At 38.1% G+C, this 23,394-nt stretch overlaps 2 protein-coding genes across 15 annotated transcripts; one reads left to right on the top strand and one right to left on the bottom strand.

Moving 5' to 3' along the window:
* Positions 1 to 1,187: 1,187 nt before the first annotated feature.
* cep63 (centrosomal protein 63) lies at positions 1,188 to 16,216 on the bottom strand. 13 transcript variants are annotated; one of them, XM_079884880.1, is made up of 16 exons: positions 16,060 to 16,216; positions 15,408 to 15,500; positions 15,073 to 15,250; positions 10,553 to 10,648; positions 9,807 to 9,902; positions 9,542 to 9,664; positions 9,312 to 9,425; positions 7,888 to 8,043; positions 6,630 to 6,775; positions 6,362 to 6,508; positions 6,178 to 6,280; positions 5,791 to 5,988; positions 5,594 to 5,680; positions 4,800 to 5,002; positions 3,338 to 3,659; positions 1,188 to 3,074 (listed from the first exon to the last, which is right to left on the bottom strand). In XM_079884880.1, exons 2-16 carry the CDS (start codon positions 15,446 to 15,448, stop codon positions 2,898 to 2,900), a joined length of 2,187 nt encoding a protein of 728 aa, XP_079741006.1. In that variant the 5' UTR covers positions 15,449 to 15,500; positions 16,060 to 16,216; the 3' UTR covers positions 1,188 to 2,897. The 13 variants fall into 13 exon arrangements, with proteins under 13 accessions (XP_079741006.1, XP_079741004.1, XP_079741003.1 ...); XM_079884878.1 differs by having other exon boundaries at positions 5,576 to 5,680; positions 16,060 to 16,205; XM_079884877.1 differs by having other exon boundaries at positions 7,852 to 8,043; positions 16,060 to 16,205.
* Positions 16,217 to 16,993: 777 nt separating this feature from the next.
* On the top strand, positions 16,994 to 23,394 carry LOC307166229 (uncharacterized protein). 2 transcript variants are annotated; one of them, XM_079884445.1, is made up of 4 exons: positions 16,994 to 17,084; positions 20,223 to 20,645; positions 21,837 to 21,941; positions 22,180 to 23,394. In XM_079884445.1, the coding sequence occupies exons 2-4, from the start codon at positions 20,302 to 20,304 to the stop codon at positions 22,223 to 22,225; spliced, it is 495 nt and encodes a 164-aa protein (XP_079740571.1). In that variant the 5' UTR covers positions 16,994 to 17,084; positions 20,223 to 20,301; the 3' UTR covers positions 22,226 to 23,394. The 2 variants fall into 2 exon arrangements, with proteins under 2 accessions (XP_079740571.1, XP_079740570.1); XM_079884444.1 differs by lacking the exon at positions 16,994 to 17,084 and adding an exon at positions 18,654 to 18,934.

Here is a 23,394-nt window from a genome sequence, read left to right on the forward strand (position 1 = left end):
GGGTGATTGATTGGGGTGTACTAGAATATGTTTTCATGCTTGATTGTTCAGAAAACGCATTATTTTTCACATATTTTACATTATTACAGCACCTCTCTCCCCAGTCTGGCTCAAACACGCTGATTTCGATGAAGCCCCTCCTTCTGGGGGTGGTGTGGCGCGGCGCAATGGATAAGACACATGCCTTTGGTGTGAGAGACCCGGGTTCGAATCCACTGTGAGACACCAATGTGTCCCTGAGCAAGACACTTAACCCCTAGTTGCTCCAGAGGTGTGCGACCTCTGACATATATAGCAATTGTAAGTCGCTTTGGATAAAAGCGTCAGCTAAATGAATAAATGTAAATGTAAAATGTTCTGAAATAGCTAGGCCAGTGTGCTGTGATTGGCAGCGCTTAACAAGTGTTCCGGAAATGTCCCTCCCCAGTCCCCAGTTATTTCAAACCAATTCGAGTCTGATTCAGATCCTGACAATGTTAATGAACAAGAGGATCGTGCAGAACAGAGTTCATGCACAGACTTTAAAAAGTACTGATTTCACAGGATGTTTCAGAGTGGTATGTTTTTTGTAATTTTCTTATACATAATAGATACAATGTTATCCACCATTTAATCGTGATATTTGTCAGAAAACTAAGGTAATACAAACAGTAATCGATGGTTCATTTTCCTAAGGAGCGGTGAACCATCTTACAAAAGCGAGAGCTTACAAAAGCAACAGAAAACAAGCTGTTCTCCATAAAATGTGAAGCGCACAGATAAATATTGGGGTTATAATGTTCAGGAACGGTGTTTAAAATAAATTTTAACCAAGTTCGTATGCCTTAGGAAGGTCAAGCAAATGATTTTTGAAAACGTTGTGGAAAAAACAGTCTCTAACATAGCGACAACACTGTTTTCTCTAATGCAGCTCAACCAGGCCTCGCTCCCTTTTTGGCGAATTCCGTGGGCCCGATTATTTAAATGAGTAACATTGTGACTTCATAAGATTCATAAGAAAGTGGCCCTTACTCGTGGTTTTCCTGAATGCCTATAAAAAAAATTATAGGCAACCTATAGAAAAATTTAGATTACGTTCGCTCTGCCATCATTTCATCACCCTCCTTACGTTCCAAACCTGTATGAACTGCAGAACACCGGGGGTCTAAACAACATTAAACTCCACAGACAATAACTGGACAAAAAACTTCTCAAGAAAGATTTTCTTTCAAATATTTTTTGTTTTCCACAGAAAAAAAAAGTACATACAGATGGTGACAGAATTTTTGTCTTTAGGTTTGAAGCTAGTCTCACTTTACTGGGGTTTTATGGCTGAGTTCCATATTACATAGTCAAAAAGTCCATAAAGTAAAAAAGTAAAAAAAAAAAATAATATATAAAAAAAAAAAAAGTATTACATTCTGAAAGTTTTGACCTTTTAAAGTAACAGTTTCAAAACAAAATTATCTGATACATTCTTGGCCTCTGTTCAACCAGTCAAGCAAGTTAAGTGTTGATTAATCTCAGTTCGTCCTTGACTTTGTCCAGGGCCTCAAGATTCATAAGACCCATGCAAATAAAAAAAATGCTTTTCCTCTGCAAGCAAAAGAGTAAACTTCCACACTGCCAAATTCCTCAGCGCTGTTTGTTGAGCTTTGCAGGCCTGGTAACCAAGGTTATGGAATTCCGATCGCAAAACCGCTGGAACGGAGCCCGGCAAAACATATTTCCAGCACTTGGTAAGCTAAGGAAGGGAAGAAGGGGAGAGAGAGGGAGAGAGAGAGAGGGAGAGGGAGAGGGAGAGGGAGAGAGAGAGAGAGAGAGAGAGAGAGAGAGAGAGAGAGAGAGAGAGAGAGAGAGAGAGAGAGAGAGAGAGAGAGAGAGAGAGAGAGAGACACATTCCAAAGCAAATTAGATTTAGGATATTCCTATTCCCCCCATTTTTTAAAGTGAGGGAGCACGTCTCCCACTCAGGATCACTCCGTTGGTAAAATATGAGTCTTTCCCCTCTGTGCTAAATAACAGCCTTTGGCTATTTCCATGTGCAGGAGGATGACATTAACATTCCATGAGCGTTCTCATGTCGAACGTGTGTGTTTGCTGTAGTTTGCATTCGTGACTGTGCGCGCGCGCGCTGTAAACTGTCAGGCCTGGCACAGTCCGTGCATTCTTGGGGTGAAACTTTACTAAATCATTATAGCGGTCTGTTATAGGCCACTTAACATAGGTGGAGACTCGAGAGAAAGCTTGTGTGTTTGACGTCAACTTTATATCTCCGCTGTGCAACCCTGCTAAAGGATACGACCCCAGAGAATGTATCTGATCCCATCACATGTCCAAACAGCCTTTTGCTTGAAACACAAAATGACAAAGAAATAAAACCATTCACACAGACTCATCCACTCCCATAACAAACATGGCTATGAAAACAAGCTCTTTTAATTCAACCCTTAAAACACACGTTCTTCACAATCATGTCAGTTAGGTTTACAAAAAAGACACTGTATATAAATATTGATTATATAATAAAGTAAAGCGAGAAAAAGGCACAGCAAAAACAGTACAGATATGTCTAAAGTGCTCAAACAGATGATAACGGTAGACGCAAGAGGCCATTTGAAAAATCAAAGGTCAAGGTACAGTGAAAAAGGGAGCGTGCACATGGTCTTTCCTTCACTAGTGCAATAAACTTGGGAGGTATTCAGCACTTTTGGGACTAAAGTTTTGGCACTGCTTTGGTATCATTTTTTTGTCGAGCTGCCCTGGTGTAACAAGGGTCTTGTCCAATCATCTCGCAGCAATTATGAATCCCAACTAGCTGCCAAAACCCATTCTCCCCCTCAAATAAAAATGGCCATGCGGAGATGTCTTCATGACCTGTATATATCTCTACAGGTACAGGTCAAGGTACTCCTGACTCAGTGATCATTTTGAGGGCTGCTGTCCTCGCCCAGGTATTTGCAGACGGTGTTGGCGTTTTCCTGCTCCATGCTCTGAATGTGACCTTCCAGTTTCTGAAGCAGCTCTTGAGAACGTAGCGCTTCCTCCTCTAGAAACCGTTTGGTCACTGAGCCATTTGGAGATACAGAGGAGTCCTGGAGGAAGAGGGAGGAATTGACCGTTAAGGATGTTGTGCAGTGCCACAGTTTTACACAGCTTGTCTTAAGAGAATGTAAAGGAGGGGTGACAGAAAAAGATTCGTGGGCCATGCCCCTCAAACGAGTTACTGTGCCAAATGAATCACCCTGACATTTTTGACATTATCCCCCAAAAACCATGCCAAATGAATTTTAATGTATACATTTTTTGAATAAATTAATAGATGGGGACAAAAGAAAAGACCCATATCTCTACTGACCAAAGGCAGAAAGTTGTCTACCGAGCTGGAAGCTTGAGCGTCTTCTCCATTAACCGCCGCACTGAGCAGAGCTGCCATCCTATGAGCTTTGCGACTTGAAGATGAGGATGAGGCAGATGATGCAGACGAGTGGACTGGAGACACAGCCATCCTGGTCTCTTGTGATTGGCCATAGGGGAGATGAGGGGAAGTTCGTGCCAGGTTCTCAAGCTGTTTGAGGAGAGTCTGTATTTGGTCCTCGTATTGCAAGGCTCTTTCCTGCATCCGAGTCTCCATGGCCTGCAGCTCCTCCTGGTGTCTGCGCTGTACATCCTCATCAAATCTATGACAGCGCATTACAGAACTGCATAATACACTTATATTCACTAGCGTTAAACACTATAAAGAAATAGATACTTTTATTCAGCAAGGACACATTAAATCGATAATAAGAAGAAAGGTTTCTTGGGCACCAAATCAGAATATTAGAAATACTTTTGAAGGATCATGTGACACTGATTGCTGGAGTAATGATGCTGAAAATGTAACTTTGCCATCACAGGAATAAATTACTTTTTAAAATATATTGAGTAGAAAACATTTCTTTTAAATTATTATTATTATTATTTATTTTTTTTTACAATTTAGCAGTTTCACTAGCCTGGGTTTCCCCATGCTGCCTTGTGCGCAGTGCGATTTTATTCATGCTGCTAGGCAGCCTGGACACCATGGACCAGATTTTCCCCTCAAAAAGGGAACCAATCACAGAACGGGGAGGGAGCAGCAAGACGATGACGACGTCTATGCGACACACCGAAGCAGTTTGTTTATATCTCTGGATCCAACATGGCAGCAGATGCGAAACCTTTCGATGCAGCCTTTTAGATAGTGTTCTAAGTAGTTTAGAACGCAAATTTATTTCGTCGTCTTCTTCGTCGAATTTCTGTCGCTCTACATACGTCATCTGGCATAATTGAAACGATTGGCTATGAGCTACGTACAGGCGCATTTGATAGACATTCATAGCGCCCAATAAACGGCTCTGGGCATTCGTAAACCACGCCTCAAATACGAGAAAATGAACATGTGGTTCCCAAACCATGTCTCAATGAGACTAGGTCTGACGTTAGCCAGGCTACAGTTTCACTGTATTTTTTAAAAAATGAACAAATAAATAAATAAATGCAGCCTTGGTGAGCATTAGAGACTTCTTTCAAAAACATTAAAAAGCCTTACCGACCCCAAACTTTTGTTTGACAGCATACTTGTTGCTATCAAAGGAAGCAAGGAAATCTGTATTTTTATACATAGAGTCCATATGGTCAATGTCACATTTTTGCTTATTTGATGAATCAGAAATATTTCTCTTTAAAACCTTAAAACTTTCTGTTCATCCCAAATTTTCAATGCGGTCTTAGACTTGTAATTCTCAGACTGTATGAGTTTAGATGAGAGAACATTTTTATTTGGAAGTACTTTGTACCTGTTTTGGGCATTGTGCGAATGGTTCTTGTTCTGATTTTGTTGTAACGCTCTCTCATACTTGTCCTGCCAGGTCTGGTTGTTGGCCTCCATGCGAGCTCGTAGCTCAGTCATTTCCAGCCTCAGCTGCCTGTTCTCCTCCTCCAAACTGTTCAGAGATGACACGTAGCTGTCTCTAAGACTTGCCAGCTCTCCATTACCCCTCTAACAGAGAAACAAAGAGAAAATGAAAATGAATGAGCAACTATGACATGAAAAACTGAAAGGATGCAAAACAGCATTGCATCATAAATACCAGTGGTATGGTACCATCACAGAGAGGCACAAAATCACTCTCAAAAACGTTTTTGTTCACTGTTCCTTGTTGGTGGAATGATCCTCCCAACCAAATCCCTGACAATTTAACTGCAGCCTGCTGAATAATAATAAAAGCGATTTCACTATTGGAAAATCTGGAGAGACATTAGAGAGTGGGAAGGCCTGAAAAAGGATTCTGAGGTTGCTTTGTTTCTGCTCGATACATGAGTAACCAAGAAATGCTGTTGTTGTTTTTGATTCACAGCCGATTCATCCATACTTGCGCAAGCTGTCTGATACGCCAGCTGTTTGTCATTACCTGTGTTGCATAGCATGTTCGGTATGTTGGGGGCGAAGCAATGGAGGGAGGGGTGTGTTTGTTTGGGTTTGATTTCAAATATCAACAGTGTTGATGCACCTTTAATAAAGCCCAAAACATTACTTAAACGTGAACACATTATAAGTAAAATGAAGGTTTACTGAGCAAAGGATGGAAACCTTAGGTGATCTTGACTCGACTCTCTCTAGAAGATCATTTAGATGCTGATTCTCAAGCTTTAGAGTTTCAAGCTGGACCTGTGTCACCTACAAAAACCAACATGAAAACACAATCAGTTTATGCATGATTTAATAAACTAGTAATTCTCAACAGGTCTCTTAATAAAGGGTCATGAATAGCAGTTTTTTTGGTGAACCTTGAGTTCTGATGCCCGACGCTCTGCCCTTTCCACTTCTGCCCGTAGCTGTCGCTCAATACTAGAGGCGGAGCCAGTGAGTGTGGCAATGGTGATGTCACGCTGATGAAGTTCACTGGTTAACTGAGACACCTCCTTCCTCGTTCCCTCCAACTCCCCACAACGAGTCTGTTCGGCCCTCTCAATCTCTTCACGCAACTACAGGCACAAAGAGTTGTCAACATATGTTTGTCAGTAATTTGTACACATTAATAAATCGTTCGCAATAATTTCTCTCGTTATGAATGAGACGGCTCAGTGTGTTCAAATAAATAAAGCTGCCTAACCGCACACTGATCATACATCAAAAACTCAAACTGTAAAAACTCTATTGCTCATTGTTCATACACGTTTGATTTCAGCAGTACAGCGAGCGTGTTCCTCTTCCATCTGTTTCCACTCATTTTCTCGTCTGCTCATCTCTGCTTTATGCTTTCGCATGCTCTCCAACCTGACAAAACAGAATGAGCTTTTAATTATTAGTTGCCGTTGTTGTTTATTCTCATGAAGAGACTTTTTAAAAACATCTCACTTGTCTCGGAGTCTGATAACCTCAGCTTTCAAGTGAATCTCGCAGGCCTGGGAACTTTTCAGCTTGGCTATGGCTTTCTCTAGATCTTGTCTAAGGGAGGCCAAGCTTGGAGACGAACCGTGTGATGCTAAACATTCCTCTAGAGACCTAAACAAAAAGATAAGTGATTTGTAAATCATGGTTGCATACTGAGCTTGATACCTAGCAAGTTACTTTATGGACTGTTGTTAAATGATCATGGAACATTGAAATGATGATGAAAATGTACCTTATGACTTGCTCTTTTGCTTGCAGAGTTTGGTTGAGTCGGGACACTTCCCGGCGTAACTGCTGCTGCTGGACTCCTGTGCTACGTACAAACTGATCCTGAGCATTCAGTGTGGCCTTCAGCTCCTCTCGCTCTTCACTCAAAACCTGCAGAGAACAGCTTTACTATTATTCCTTCTATCACATATTTGATTTAAAACCACATTCACCACTTTTCTTGTACACTTTACAATAATAGTGATGCTGCAGCTATTAAACCAGCATTTAATGCTGCCTTCAAGTTATGTTGGAATGATGTGCTTTGAGCTTTCAAAATATTAAAAGAAAAGCACCATAAAACTATCAGAGAATTGATCCATACAAGTTGTGCACTATATAACAAAGTCATGTGTGAAAAATAACCGGAAATTTAAAATTACCCACTGATACTTACCCTTACCCTCCAACGAGCTGTTAACTGGTAAACTGCTGAGAAACATTGAATCAGTGAGTTGAACTCAAGATGCCAATCAGTCTGATTCATAAAAAACCATTCAAAAATGAAAGACATTTTTCAAGCTTCAAAAGGTTCATAAATGAATCCATATGAATAGAGCAGTTTAATCCAAGTCTTCTAAAGAGACATGGTTACTTTACGTGATGAACATATTTAATTCAGGCTTTTATTCACATATAAACATTGAACAGTGCACATACATGGAGCACATCTGTAAACCTCATTGGTTCTTGTGCGTCAAACAAGCACGTTTAAGCTTTCTATGACCATATTTGAAGTGCTTTTTGTATGTACATTGATCAATGTTCCTATGTGCATAAAAGCCTAATTTAAATCTGTTTATTAAATCTGTTATTGCATCAAATAAAGCAATTGTGTCTCTTTTCAGAAGTGTCTCTACTTTACAATGCCTTTATATACTTTTTGAAGCTTGAAAATGTTCGCACAATGGATTGGCATAAATGATAATGTTAAGAATATTAAAATTATCTTTATATAATATGTGTTCTGAAAATAAACAAAAATCGTATTGGATTTGGAACGACATGAGGGTGAATAAACCATGCCAAAACTTTCATTTTTGGTTGAATTAACCCTTTAAGGTCTTAAGCAGGAACTCCCCAGGAGGATATGAAGGCATATACCTACTTTTCCAACAAGTACTACACTATGTACTACACTCTAGAGGCCATTTCTAGCTCTACTTTTCTTGTGGATCTGCATCTACCTGTCCCCGTATGTGGGCTGCAGCGGGGCAGCTGACCTGCTGTTCCTTGATGGAGTCTCCCAGCTCATCCTGGAGCAGCCGAAGTCTCTCCAATTCCAGTTCTTGCGTATGTAGGCTGTCCTGAGCCCTCTGCAGCTGAGAGCGCAACCGCTGGAGTTCCCCTTGCTCCTGCGACCGACCTACACCCTGAGACTGAGACACCCAAGATTTCACACATATTAGTATTAAATTCAAGTTTATCTATAAAGCACATTTAAAAACAACTAAAGTTGTACCAAAGTGTAGTACAGTTAAGAAAAATGCAATACCGGAATTAAACAAAATTAGCAAAGTGTTACAAACAAAATAAACTTACCAGACTAGTAAAGCATTATAAAACATACAAATAAAACCCTATATACCTCAAAAGCATCAAAGCTATGGATACTTTTTTTTTTTTTTTAGATTTAAATATGGCCAGTGTGGAAGAGGACCTAACATAAAATGGAAGTGCATTCCACAACCTGGGGGCCACAACTACAAATGCCCGATCACCATTGGTTTTCAAGCAGGAAGGGAGAACAGAGAGAAGTAACTGATTTGATAAAGGAAGAGACCTAGATATAGAGAGTGGTTGAAGGAGATCAGCAATGTACTGTGGAGCTTGACCATGCAAGACCTTATAACATATAGCAGAAACTTACATTTAACTCTGTAAGTAACTGGAAGCCAAAGTAGGCAAGCAAGAACAGGGTTGATCTCTTTTCCTGGTACTCGGAAAAAAAAGGAGTCTTGCTGCTGCATTTCGCACGAATTGCAGATATGAAATAGTAGACGACAAACCCACATACAAGGCTTTACAATAATCCAGCTGGAATGTAATAAGAATCATTATTTCCAAATCCTTCTGTGAGAGGAACTGTTTTAATTTGGCAATGGACCTGAGATGAAAAAAAGCTAAATCAAAGATGATACCCAAGTTCTTAACTCTACTGTGCAAGGTTAAAGATAGAGTACATAACTGGTTTTCGATGCCAGCGATACACAACAAAGAACCAAATGCAATGACCTAATTTTTTAATCCTCATTAAGCTTTAGGAAATGTAACTTCCTCAAGACAAGAGATGAGATTATTACTGGAACAACAAACATTTGACCTGGCAGGAAAGTATAGTAGTGTACCGTCAGCATAACAATGATAAGCAATACTGTACTTCTAGAAGAAGCATAGAAAAGCAGGGGGGCCAAAATGCCAAATCTTCCATGAAGGTATGAGAAAAAACATCTCAACGCAACCCCCTGGACACCAACCACCCGTATTATTAAATCAACTTTAACCATTGTTATAAGAACAGTGTTGAGCTCATAGCTCATTTGTGGGTTCTTGTACCAGAAACCTCAACCACTAAACCATACAAAAATGTCATGATTGACTCAATAATCAAACCTGGTATAAAAGTTAGGTTTCAAATAAAGTCCACCTGAATGAGGGAAAACTGTTCAGCCAGGTTCTTCCTTTGCTCCTCCAGTGAGCTCACTTGTCTTTGATACTGCATTCTCTGCTGTTCCCATTCTACTGAACGCAGACGAAACTCCTGCGTAAAAAAAATAAAATAAAAAGTTCAATGAACTTTAAATTATTGAACTAAAACTATTAAATGATTCTGATATAAACAATGAAGTCCACTTTATATTTAGCCAGTCTCTGTACCTCCATCTTGCTATTGAGGAGGGACATCTCAGCCCTGTCCTCCTCTCTGCTCAGAGCTCCTTCTCGTGCCTCCTTCAGATGTTTACGCTGTAGCTTTTCATAGCTGCGTTTCAATTTAGACAACTGTTGAAAGGAGTTATTGTTAACTATATTGATAAAAAAAAGAATTTTTTGTAGAATCAGACCGCGTGTTTGAGAAAAATACTGTGTGTGTAACAATAATATGTACCACCACTACCATGGCTAAAATAAAAGCTGATCTTACCTCATCTTTTACATGCTGCAGCTGTTCTTCATACTTCACAACCAGCTCTTGTTTTCCAGCTTGCATCTCATCTAGCTGTTTCCTGAGCACCATGATCTGAAGAACATAAGATCATGCTTGTCAGAGCCTGTGTGAACTGCAGCTCAAACATGACACCTAGTGGAGTGTGATCTTCTTACAATGAAAGATGACCAGTCACTTTATTATAGCCTATAATGCATAAAGCAGTCAACACACATGTGCGATGCTGGGGTCTTAGACCACTAGTCAAAATGCTTTTTTTTTCTGAAATACATTTTTTTTCATTGCAAATTATATTATCAGCATAACAATTTTATTTTTATTCAAATTTAATTAAAAAATAATATGAACTTCATGTAGTATTTGAAGTCTATTCTTTAATGACAGCAGAACTCACTGTCACAACTTTACTTATTTGTCTTTTTTAAATTCTTTTTTTTTTTAGATTTTTAAAATCTTTGTTTAGTTTAACATTAGATATTGAAACATATTTATATTACTCACAATATTACAGTAGTGGTGTCATGATCATGATGATATCTGATCAGAGAAACTTAATGCAACATAGAAGTTTAGAGCCAATCAAAACAACAATCAATTTAGCTTTATTAGCAATCCTGATCTAATAGGTCACATTGTTAACGCTCATACTAATGCTCAAACAAAAGCACAGAGTCTAGTCTAGTCCAGTCATGCAGGAAGACCCACGCCTTCATGCAGATCACCTGCTGTATACCCTTTTCCACTACCAACTTCAACATTCGGAAACCACCATCCTGGAGCTCCAGCAGGGACATCATCACTTCTCTCACCCTAAGCATCTGCCAGGGGTTAAGGCAGAGCATATGACGTATGTGATTTTGCTGAGCCATAATATTTACAAAGAGATCTCACCACTGAAAGTGTAAAACAAAACCATCACAACCATTTTAGTCCTTAAGAATAACTTGTGGCCTCATTTTACGTTTCATTGTGTTGAATGCAGTCTGGAACATACTTTGTCTCATAAAGTATAGTAGTACTAATCACAGATCAGCCGACGAACAGTTGATCTACAACAAACTAGAGAGTGCTTTGGTGAGTAACTTAGCAAATACTAATTTCTAGCTACAAACGACATCAAACATGGAAAAGGTCGGTCAAAAACTTTCGGTCATAACCCTTGTATGGTGTTCAGGTCTGTAGGACCCGTTTTCATTTTTTATCAAAAGAAAAATGATACGATTAATTATTTTTTCAACCTCAGACTCATTGGCCTTGGCTCATTTTCTGTGAAGAACATATATCAGAACACATTTTCAATGACTACACACTGTAGGGGTTAGTGGTTAGGGTTAGTGTAGGGGGATAGATTATACAGTTTGTACATTAGAAAAACCATTACTCCTATGGAGAGTCCCCGTAAACCACATATTCAAGTGAGTGTGTGTGAGTGTGAGTGTGCGTGAGTGTGTGTGTGTTGTGTGTATGTATGTGTGCGTGAGTGTGAGAGAGTGTGAGTGCAAAAGTGAGTTTTGTTTCTACCCCTGCAGTTCCCGCACAAGGTTGCAATTCTTAAATGTGATCTAACAAAGATAAAGGGAAAATATTAACCATATATGCTGTTTATATTGCTTGTAATTGGGATGAAGTAAACATCTGTTGAGTATTTTGACATAAATTGTTTGATTATGTTGAATTAAAAACCCCAAAATGCAGCGGGTCCACCAGCCCCACGAACACTGGCTGAATAACACAAATATGAACACCACACAAGGGTTAAGACACAAACTGACCACTACCCACAACTTTCAGATGGCATTTTTATTTTTTAGCTCAACTGTCATGGAATCAAACACAGAGGATTGTGGGATATCTTGTGGGCAACAATGCTGCCTTCAAAAATCGATCAGATGCTGCGGGCCAATCACGGCCCAGGGATGGTTTCCAAATGGCTCACAGCTTATCAATTAAATATACAATATGTGGCCTGTCACACATAATTTACAAATCATGCGGTCTCAAAATATCACCACAAGGTGGCAACACAAGATTTTACCACAGGTGTAGCGATAAACCGTGAGTGAGTGACCATTAATGTCAGGAGTCGGACACAGCTTGTTATCGGCAATTCGGGATAGCACCATGGCCACATCAAAGAAACGTTAAGTCGATTTTATGAGTGCTGGAAATCAGATAATTTTTTCACTGAGAGTCATAATTATTGCTTTTGTCTCATTTGCCAAAAGGCCGTCTCTATCATATAGACTAAATTGATAATGCAGATGAATATGGAATACATAAAATTATAATGCACTTTTTCTATATGGAACTTCTCAACTTAACTGAACATAGGGTAAAATAATTGTGCTTTATTATTGATTAATTTATACATTGATTGAACAATGAATTAGTCTGAGGCAGTTTGACTGTGACCTAACAATAAAAAATACATACCCCTAATATATATACAGTCATGGTCAAAATTGATGGCACCCCTGGTAAATATGATAAAAAATGGCTGTAAAAAATAAATCTGCATTGTTTATCCTTTTGATCTTTCCTTCAAAAAATTAGCAAAAATCTAACCTTTCATTTAAGTAAAAGAATTTAAATTGGGGGGTAAATCACATTATGAAATAAATGTTTTTCTCCAAAACACGCTGGCCATAATTGTTGGCACCCCTAGAATTTTTTATGAGAAAAATATCTCTGAAGTATTTTCCCATTAATATTTACATTTTTAAGCACACCAGGGTGACTAGGAACATGAAATTGTCCAGCTATGACTTCTTGTTTCACAGGAGTTTAAATATGAGGAAACACAAAGGCCAGATTCCCTTAATCATCCATCACAATGAGTAAAACCAAAGAATATAGTTCTGATGTGCAGCAAAAGATTGTTGAGCTTCACAAAATAGAAAGTGGCTGTAAGAAAATATCTAAAGAATTGAAAATCCCCATTTTGACCATCAGGGCAATAATTAAGAAGTTATAATCAACTAAAGATGTTACGAATCTGACAGGAAGTGGACGTGTGTCTATATTGTATTAATGGACGGTGAGGAGGATAGTTTGAGTGGCCAAAGACTCTCCAAGGATCATAGATGGAGAATTGCAGGGATTAGTTGAGTCTTGGGGGTCAGAAAGCCTAAAAAAAATTATCAAACAACCCCTACATCCCCACATGTTGTTTGGGAGGGTTTCAAGAAAAATCCTCCTCGCTCCTCCAAAAACAAACTCCAGCATATTCAGTTGTCAGACACGGCTGGATCTTCAAAAGGGACCGGATTCTATGGTCAGATGAAACAAAAAAAGGGCTTTTTGGCAGCAAACCCACCAGATGTGTTTGGTGCAAACAGGGATGAAGAGTACCCCATGCCTACGGTTAAATATACTGCTGGATCTTATATGTTGTGGGCCTATTTATTTGCTGGAGGTCCTGGACATCTTGTTCAGATACATGGTATTATGGATTCTAGCAAATACCAACAGATCAAAAATCAAAACCTGACGGCCTCTGCTAGAAATCTTATAATGGGCCGTGGTTGGATCTTCCTTCAGGACAACGATCCAAAACAAACATCAAAATCAACACAAAAATGGGTAACTGAGCACAAAATGAAGCTTCTGCCATGACCGTCCCAGTCCCCTAAACTGAACACTATAGAAAATGAGTGGGCTGAACTGAAGAGGAGAAGCACCAACATGAACTTGTGAATCTGAAGGATCTGGAGAGATCCTGTATGGAGAAATGGTCTCTGATCTCTTGTCAGATGTTCTCCAAACTCATCAGGCATTATAGGAGAAAACTCAGAGCAGTTATCTTGGTAAAAGGAGGTTGCAAAAAGTATATAACAGGGTGCCAACAATTATGGCCAGCGTGTTTTGGAGAAAAACATTTATTTTATAATGTGATTTACCCCCCACTTTCAATTCTTTTACTTCAATGAAAGGTTAGATTTTTGTGAATTTTTTTAATGAAAGATTGAAAGATTGTAAGACCCCCACTGTATATTAGGGGTGTTACAATATATTGTGTCACAATATATCACAATACAAAAATGCAACAATATGTATCGTGGAAAGTGACAATATGTGTTGTGTATAGTTAGTGTTAGTCAGAACTACATGAAACTACTATATAATGTTGAATATAATGTATAGTGATGCAATGGGGGAATAATGTGTGGGTCCTGATAATGCCAAATGTCTGATGTTACCAGTAAAAAGTGGCCAATATTTTAAATATATCTAGTCAGTGACAGAGTGCAAGCATATTCATCTAAAATAATTCTGTATTTTCAGCTTCAGAATCATGAATATTTTTTGTCCTGTGCATCAGCACCAAGTCCAAGCCTATTAATTCACACCCACAATGTAATATTAAATTTAGCATTTTAATCAACAGCACATTTTTTGTTAACCTTGTAAATGTCTTGAAGTATCGCAATAGTATTGTATCGTGAGTTCAGTATCGTGATATGTATCGAATAGTGACGTGAGGGTATCGTTACACCCCTAATATATATATAGTATCCAGCCCCCAGGTGTGTCCAAAACATTGAATCCGGCCTCCTTTAAAGGTGCTCTAAGCGATGTTGGGTGACAACACTTCTTGTTGACTTTCGAAGTATTGTCAAACAAAACGGAGCCTAGCTCGACCCTCCCTCCTCCTCATCCCGTCCCCTCCCCCTCCCGTGCTTTTCCGATGTAAATTCGGGACTTTGCGCGTTCCTTCCCATTTTTCTCTCTTCTTTGCTATTTGTTCATCAGAACATTGTCTCTTTGGTTGTGTGTCGGCCATATCAAAATTCAAGAGAATATAATTCTAACGTTAGTCGTTGTCGTTGTCTAGGACATCTCTCCTCTAGCTAACTTCCCTCTTCATGCTTCTCTCTCCTCCACCCCACACACCCCCCTTCATGTGCACGCGCACTAACCCCCACCCCCAAATCATTCTTGTCGGTTATTGGCTGGAACACTGTTTGTTATGTTTCGTGGTCCAGGCTGGGCCAGTATGTTTTTGTTGCCGTTTGTGAAGCCTGGGCTGTCTACAGAGGCCGTGTTTTTTGTTACAGTGTGTTCAGGGGACAGGCAGCTAGCGGACAGTGAGGAGATGTTTGCTGGATGTGACAAAAAATGTTTCGGCCAAAAAAAAACGTGTGACATTGCTTAGAGCACCCTTTGTTTAGTGTAACGCAATAGCCTCAAACTCTAAACTTAAGTATGAACATAGCCAGGTGATCAAGGTGTGATATAGTACCTCTGAGCTCCTCTTGTCGAGCAGAGCCCTGGCTGACTGGAGTTCCTCCTGTGTATTCTGCAGTCGCAGCTCCATGGCTCGAACCTCAGCTTCCCACTCACGCCGCTTGTGCCCCACCATGATGTCAATCTGTCGCATCAACTCCTGTAATTCTGGCTCACAGGATGACAGGACAGAGCTGAGGAGATGAAGAGGAGATCAACAGCATGTAAACAATAGTGAATGCTGTATGCCTACATACATAGAAATGCACAACACAGCATTTTTCAATTTTTCAAGTCAGCATTTTTTTTTATAATATGAGGATCGAGCAGAATTTGAATTCTCCCCTTTACCTGACATCATGATCACGGAGCGTGCTCAGAAATTCCTCCATTATTTCTCAGTGACCTTCCATGTACATAGTTATTACATGATCAAAATCTGGACTGCATGCATGAGAAAAAGAGAGATCATTCATGAGCAGAGATGATGGGTGTAAATCACAAAATCACATCTAGTATTGTATCTGCATTAGTTACCAAGGGCAACTGTGCTACAAACGCCATAGCTATATGTGTGCTGTGGTAGAATGAACTATTCTGACATACTGTGATTTCAGGCTTTCTGGAATCAGATAAAACAGTATTTCAGTGGTAAACCATGTTAACAAAGAAATAGAATGAGCCAGTGGTGTTCCAATAACAAGGATGTATTACATGCTGAGCTATTATTGGAAGCTGAACAACTATATAATGTGGTAATATCACGTTGATAACTGGCTTATCGGTATATTTGCACACCAGGTCTTATTAATGTAACTTACTACTATGTTAGTAACAAATCACTACTTGGCTAACATTAGCCTGTTAGCGTGGAGAAAAAGTTCGCGCATTGTCTACTTGTCAGTTTGCCGAGAAAATTAACGTAACTGTTACTCCACGACCTTTGAACTCAAGGTAAAGTTAGTGTTAACGTTTAGATTTCGAAATTACAAATCTCACTTACAACTCCAGGGGCACTTGACATCATGCTTGTCAACTGGGGTTGTAGGGGTGACAGAAACTCAACAGTTGAAAGCGAACAACAACCAAGAACATCACAACGAGAGAACAGAACAGTCAGCCACTCTCCCTGTGCTTCCGCATTGTGTCACGTGTACAGTACTATAAAAGCCCATTTCCGACACATAAGGGGGGAAAAATCGTGCTTTTGTAAATAATAATTATGACATAAAAAGTCGATTCTATACTTATGAGATGAAACGTCGAAATTAATGACATGCTAAACCAAAATTATGACACTAAAATGGCAAAATTATGACGCAAAAAGACATACATTTGACTTTTTAATTCATAATTTCTACTTTTTAATCTCATAATTATGAAATTAATTAATTATTTAGTGTAATTTTGAACTTTTATCTCATAACCTTTCATCTCATGTCATAATTTCGACTGTTTATGTCAGAATTACGATTTATCAAAGCATGTTTTTTTTTTCTTATGTGGCAAAAATAGGCTTACATACAGTACGGCCACTGGAGTCGTTTCTCATTGGAGTCGTTTTATATCATGTAATAATGTGGTGTCTTTTATTATAAATGATAACTTTAGAACTCATAAAATATAACAGACTGTAGGCTTATGTAGTTGTCGCAAGAAAGCACAATGATGATTTTTATGAGTTTTTGCGCATTCATAAGCCATGATGAGCCATTTCCTTGCAACCCAATTTATATTTATATTTGTGGTATCAATATTTGGATCTAAAGATAAACACAACAGAATATCAATCTTGTGCCTGTCACTACGGTGACAGGCACAAGACTAGCAGCTGTAAACCATAGATATCATATAAAGGCCTTTATATGATATCTATGCTGTAAACACTCGACTTTATCGTAAAGGACTATGGGTAATTTATTCTCCCATGTTGACATCAGAGATGCAGCAATCGTCAGCTTTAGCAGAGAATGCGAGAGAGCTTCAAAACATTAGTTCACCCACCGAATATTGCATACGGATACCAAGGTGATTAACGTTAGGTTTTAACAAAATGAAAATACTTCACACTTAATAATACATGAGTGTTTATAAATACATGTGTTTTTGGTAAGTAGTTAGCTAACTAGTAATGGATACAAAGTATGCGGATTTTATATATGTAATTGTAATGTCAATAAATAAATGAGCTCAATAGCATGCATACATTCAAATCGGAACTGCATAACTTACATTCAAAAATTTAAAATGTGCTAAACAATTATAGTGCAGTATTGCAATAATGAATGAGGATAATAAGATGCGTTAATTATTATTTTGATGTGGCTCAGTTGAGCACACTGCATTTCCATAGCGTAAGTACAGCAACAACATTAACGTTATAATGATCACAGTAAATGATGGTGTTTGTTAAGGTTTATGCTCACTCAGGTTACAATACACGTTGCACGTGGCTCGTTGGTCTAGGGGTATGATTCTCGCTTCGGGTGCGAGAGGTCCCGGGTTCAAATCCCGGACGAGCCCATTATTTTTTACTTATTTATTTGTTACATGTTTCTGTCATTTATAGTGATAAAATACCATAGATATATGTGAAAATGACGATATGTTGTGCAAGACGGGATGAACGTACTAGTAATAATGCAACTGAAAGAGTTAACACAGACCGACGCGTGTTCGCCTAGACGAATGCAGATGCGAACAATACGAAAACGAACAATATTTGCAGTCAAGGTCGAAGAATACATATGGGCCTATTAGTTAAGAAGAACAATTGATTTATTCATCATAAAAGTTTTGTCACTTTTACAATAATGCTTCATATATTATTAATGCTGAAACTTTTACAAGCGGCTCGTTGGTCTAGGGGTATGATTCTCGCTTTGGGTGCGAGAGGTCCCGGGTTCAAATCCCGGACGAGCCCATGTTTTGTATTTTATTATGCTATATTAAGATACTTTTGTGGTAAAATGTTATAATAACATTTGACAATAATAATGTATATACTGATATCGTCAATGTACATTTAAAGGTCAAGAAAATGGACAGAAATTATCAGGGAGAACACTGACTGATACTATACTATCAAGAAGACTAAAAAAACTAACATTAAGGTGACAAGAAAAACAAGTTTTACAAAACGATTATGTTTCCCATTATTTCAGAATAATCTATTATAATTTATAAATAGTATGACGACCTCCTTTCTAAGTTTTTAGACACTGTAGCCTAAAACATCAAACATACTGATCAGTATTTTTTCCCCTTTTCTTCTCTTTTCCTATCCAGCACTGTGTTGATATGAACCCTCACATCTCGACTGACTTGCTGAAGGCAGAAATATTAACTTGTATCTGATGGTGTCTGAGAAAAAAAGCCATTTGATATCCCTTTATTTGATAGTTGGCTATATTTTTCAATTATCCATTTACAAATATTATAATCATTATATTCACATTATTATCTAATTTTATAGATTTCAGATTTCACTGAAGTTCCCCTTCAGGAATTTTCCTTCTGTCTTGTTCCATGTCATGTTTTTCCAAGTTAGGCTACGTCATCTTTGAACATGGAATCTCTGAACTTACAGGATTTCTTGAGTTTTCCAGTAATTAGGCAACTCCTTCATACACTGAAATTCTAAAGAACTTAAGAGAGCTACACTTGAAGTGCCAATGGGGGAGGAGAAAGGCAGATATCACCTCCCCCACAACTCCACAGCCTCTTTAAAACAGGGGGTGGTTATTTACACTGACAGCAGAGCCAGTTTTCTCTTATTCATATCACACACCCACTATTTCTCATTCAGATGAGTTAATGTTCTGACAAAGAGCTGCAACAGTCTATACAGAGAACTGAATTAAGATAGTCACTGTTCCGTAAGTATATTTCTTGATTTCTTAGTTTCTTTCTTAAACTAAGGTTGGTTTACATTTTGTGTGTGTGTGTGTGTGTGTGTGTGTTTCATTAACTAGATTAAAAATCAATGATTAAATTAGGACATTTAAGTATAGCTTTTATAAATGTGCCTTAGGAAAAAAAACATTACTGGTGGTCATCTTGAGGCATAAACAATGCCATTGACATATTTTAAGATATCTCAGTGCAAGTTGCTTTCAGTTAAAACAGCTCAAACATGCATTTTAGTCTCTGGTTAAGTATTTTGTATTGTTTTCCAGTAAAATATCAAAAATAAAATAAATACAAAATAAATGTACTTTATAAACAAAACTGCGTACGATATTAAGACTTTAAAAAAAAACTTGAGTTTGATATTTTTCTTACAACAACATTGTAAAGTGTTTATCTAACAGTTTAGTGAAATATAAGCTTAATTCTAACTATGCAATATTGCTTCTCATGTATATTAATTTTGTTTAAGGGTGTTTATATGTTTTCACTGGAAATAGGACATAAACGTTCATTAATTTAGTGATTTTTGCAGTGTGCTGTTTTACACAATAAAGAAAGAACATATACTGTTCAAATGGTTTGACATGAAAGTCAAGTTACAGTTTGACTAGAGATGTTTCTCGTATAATCTTTTACCTGACCTGATCACTAACAAGAGAGCAAATCTAACTAAACATGTAATATTATATAAGAGCAATGTTATGGAATATTCTGTCAATTGGATTTTGGTGAAATGAAATAGATGTTCTCATGGCTGCAGAAACCAGAGATCTAGTCACTCTTCTTTGTCATGCAGTATTGTAGGCAGACAGCATTAGGTCAGAGGTCAACACTCAGAGGTCAAATGAAATAATATAATATTCTAGACTAACAGGTGGTCTGCAGCATTAGAGTTGAATACTATAAGGATGAATGCTTGGTGAGAGTGATGGCTTTGCCATCTGCTTCAAGATTTTAACTGTCATTTTAATGTGCTTAACGGGATAGTTAACCCAAATATGAAAATTCTGTCATTGTTTACACGTCATTACAAATCTGTATGCATTTCTTTCTAATGAGGAATACAAAAGAGTGATGTCCTAACAACTTTGGACCCCATTGACACTCATTGAATGGGCAAATAATCCAAAACAATAAAATATCCTCTTTTGAGTTTCAAGAAAGTAATTTTTGGGTGAACTCTGCCTTTACACAACAGTTATGTCCATATGCATGAAGTATGCCTGAGAGTTCCATCTTTTTTTGTTTTTGCAGAGTACGCTAAACACTTTCCAGAAGACAGAGCTACAGAAACATTATATCAGCAACTGTATAAAAGTTCCAGTTTTCAGCCATGGCACTGTTTGAGGATCAGGAATGTGGGGTCTGTTACCTGCGTTACTCTCGCACCGACCGTGTTCCCAGGACTCTCCACTGTAACCACACATTCTGCACCACCTGTCTGGAGACAATGGGGCTGCATTACAGCGGCCTGCGCACCATTCGCTGTCCCCTCTGTCGCCAGGTGACCTGTCTGGACCGAGGGCTCAGCTTGCAGAACGCTCTTTTTGTCAATAGCCAACTGTGGGACAACATTTGTGATGAACAGGAGGAGGAAGAGAACGAGAGAGAGCAGGAAAAGGAGGAAGAGGAGAAAAACTCTAATGTACAGGTTCTGCCCTCATCACAGGCTAAATGGTGAGTGACAACATGATCTATTGTGACTTGAGAGTGTTTTTAATTTCTGAATTGAATGTATTTTTTGGTTGAGGGGCATTTAGTAAAAACTGATCCTGATGATGATGAAATTCTCAAAAAGAAAACAGTAATTCACCCCGAAAAATGAAAGTTCTGTCATCATTCACTCACCCTCAAGTTGTTCTAAACCTGTATGGATTTCTTTTCTTCTGCTGAACACAAAAGAAGATAGTGTGAATAATGTCAGTAACCAAACAGTTGATGGGCCCCATGGACTTCCACAGTAATCTTTTCTATACTATGGAAAAACCATATTCTTCAAAATATCTTTTGTGTTGAGCAGACGAAAGACATTCATACAGGTTTGGAACAACTTGAGGGAGAGTAAATACATTTTTTGGTGAACTATCCCTTTAAGTAGTTCGGCATAAGCTATTATTATTTCTTATGGAAAAAAAGCAGTTATAAATAAAATATTAGGCTAACAGTTATAAATATAACAAAATATTATTAATATTTGGAAAAAGTTCCTCCTGTGATGCAAACAGGTATTAGCCTATATTCATATTTATAATAATTAGATCAATTATGTCAATACTTCTCTTAAAATATCAGATTATTTGACCTTTTCAGACAAGCCAAGGTTAGTTCAGGTTCTAAAATGTCATGTTTTGTGATACATAATTATATTTGTATTGAAAAATATGTTCTAAAACTTTCAAAAACGCTCAAATACATTCAAATTATAAAGACAATCTGTTATTAATTTTTTATTTGATGACATTTTAAGAGTCATTAAATGTAAATGTTTGTTAAAAATGGAATTTGGAACATGTGTTTTAAACTTGAAGTCTTTTTCTTTTACTCCATTGACCCTTCAAGTACCTTAGTGACTAATGTGTAACATGCAGCCAGATGCTGAAATTAATTTACAGAGTCAAGTGAGCCTTTTGAATCAGCAACCTCAATATCCCCAGATTCTGTTTATAAGTAGCCAGAAAACTAGCAGAAAACGTACATCCGTTGTTACGTTTGGTCTTGTTAGTAGAGCATTTTGTTCTTAAATCTCTGATCACTTTTTATGCTTAAAGTAGAAACCTCAGAGCGTTTGTGTAATAGTAACTCTGTTGTGACAAAAAAATGCATTTGTGTTCCTATTCATACCTTTCTTCCTCTTGTCTCTGGTTTTAGTCCAGTGCCAAAACAATGCAGGCCTAAACTCCGACTCCCATCTTTCCTGAAGAGAATTTGTTTTTCCAGACATCCTGAAGAGAGGATTGTTCCCACCTGCAATGTGTGAGTCTTCCGTCTACTCTAATGAATGACAGCAGTTTAAATATGTCATAGTCATTTTGCATTTTATATCTAGTTCATTCACCCACAAATGAAAATTCTGTAAATGAGTAAATTATTACAGAATGTTCATTTCTTTTTAGCATTATTGTGGCAGCTAGATTTATCAAAAGTATAGGATAAAGATTTTTTTTTTATCATTTTCAGTTTTACTAACTTTTAGCTTTGTCTTTCAACACAGAGAAATTATGTCATGGCGAAGGATTTCATCAGAGGAGATATTCTGAAAAGCAGGACAGACATCATGAACAGTGCATTAACAATAGACGTTCGCCGTCTGTTTTGCTGCTGTCCTTAAAAGTGTTTGCCATGTGCTAATCACGCCTGGCGTACTGAAAAAGCGGGAGCAATGGAAAAGGTCGTTTAAACAAACACAATCCCCTTCATATGCTTCTCCGACTGCATTTTCCACTTGAATAGCCACAAGCCTGCATCCCGCTCTTCCATCTCAGGGGAACTTCTCATTAGATATTCCACCCTTAATCCATCCCAGCTGCTGAGGCCGGATTTGTTTCAGCTGTCCCGAGAGGGATAGGGTCCCAGATGCGAAACAGGACTCTTGGAGCAGATGGCATCTTGTGAAAGATTCTGATCCCCTCAAATCTCAAATAGACTCTTTAGGATATTTTGTTATTTATATAATTTATTAATTATTGTAAATTAAACATTTTGATTGCTAAATGTTGTTGGTCTCTTTCGCTCTGACTTTCTGTTTTACATGACTAGCTACAACAAGGGGCTTCAAACGTTTTGATACCAAGGACCCCAAAATTAGGGACTCCCTTCCTAATATTCTTTTTTGATATATAAAGACCCATGTATGAGATAAATCTTAAAGGGGTGGTATAATTCCCCTTTTTACAAGATGTAAAATGAGTCTCTGATGTCCCCAGAGTGTGTATGTTTTGTTTTAGCTCAAAATACCCCACAGATTATTTTTATAACATGTTAAAATTGTCCTCTTTTGAGGGTGAGCAAAAACGCTTTTTGTGTGTGTCCCTTTAAATGCAAATGAGATACTGCTCCCCCAAGAAGAGTGCGGAGCTACAACAGCTCGTGTCCTTAGCCACTTGCAGACATGCACTAAAATGTCAGGAACGGTTATGCCTTTTATGTTCAAACCGGAGTCGGAGAGACTCTTGAAGAAGTGACATGTAGAATGCAACAGGACGTTTTTGAATGGTTATTTGATCAATTTATGTTGCTGATGTGGAGCTAACTATCTTCAAGTCTTTGATTAGCATATTCTGTCATGCTAATCTATAAAATCGCTTGTGTGGGAACTGTTGTAAGATGCCTACAGAGTGACATGCTATTGCATTTGTGTTACACTGTATTGCAATAAATGTGAAAAGACTTTTCTCTTCTCATAGACTTCACCCCCTTTGTTCCGTGT

This window comes from Squalius cephalus (genome assembly GCF_949319135.1).
Source record: "Squalius cephalus genome assembly, chromosome: 10".
Lineage (NCBI taxonomy): Eukaryota > Metazoa > Chordata > Actinopteri > Cypriniformes > Leuciscidae > Squalius > Squalius cephalus.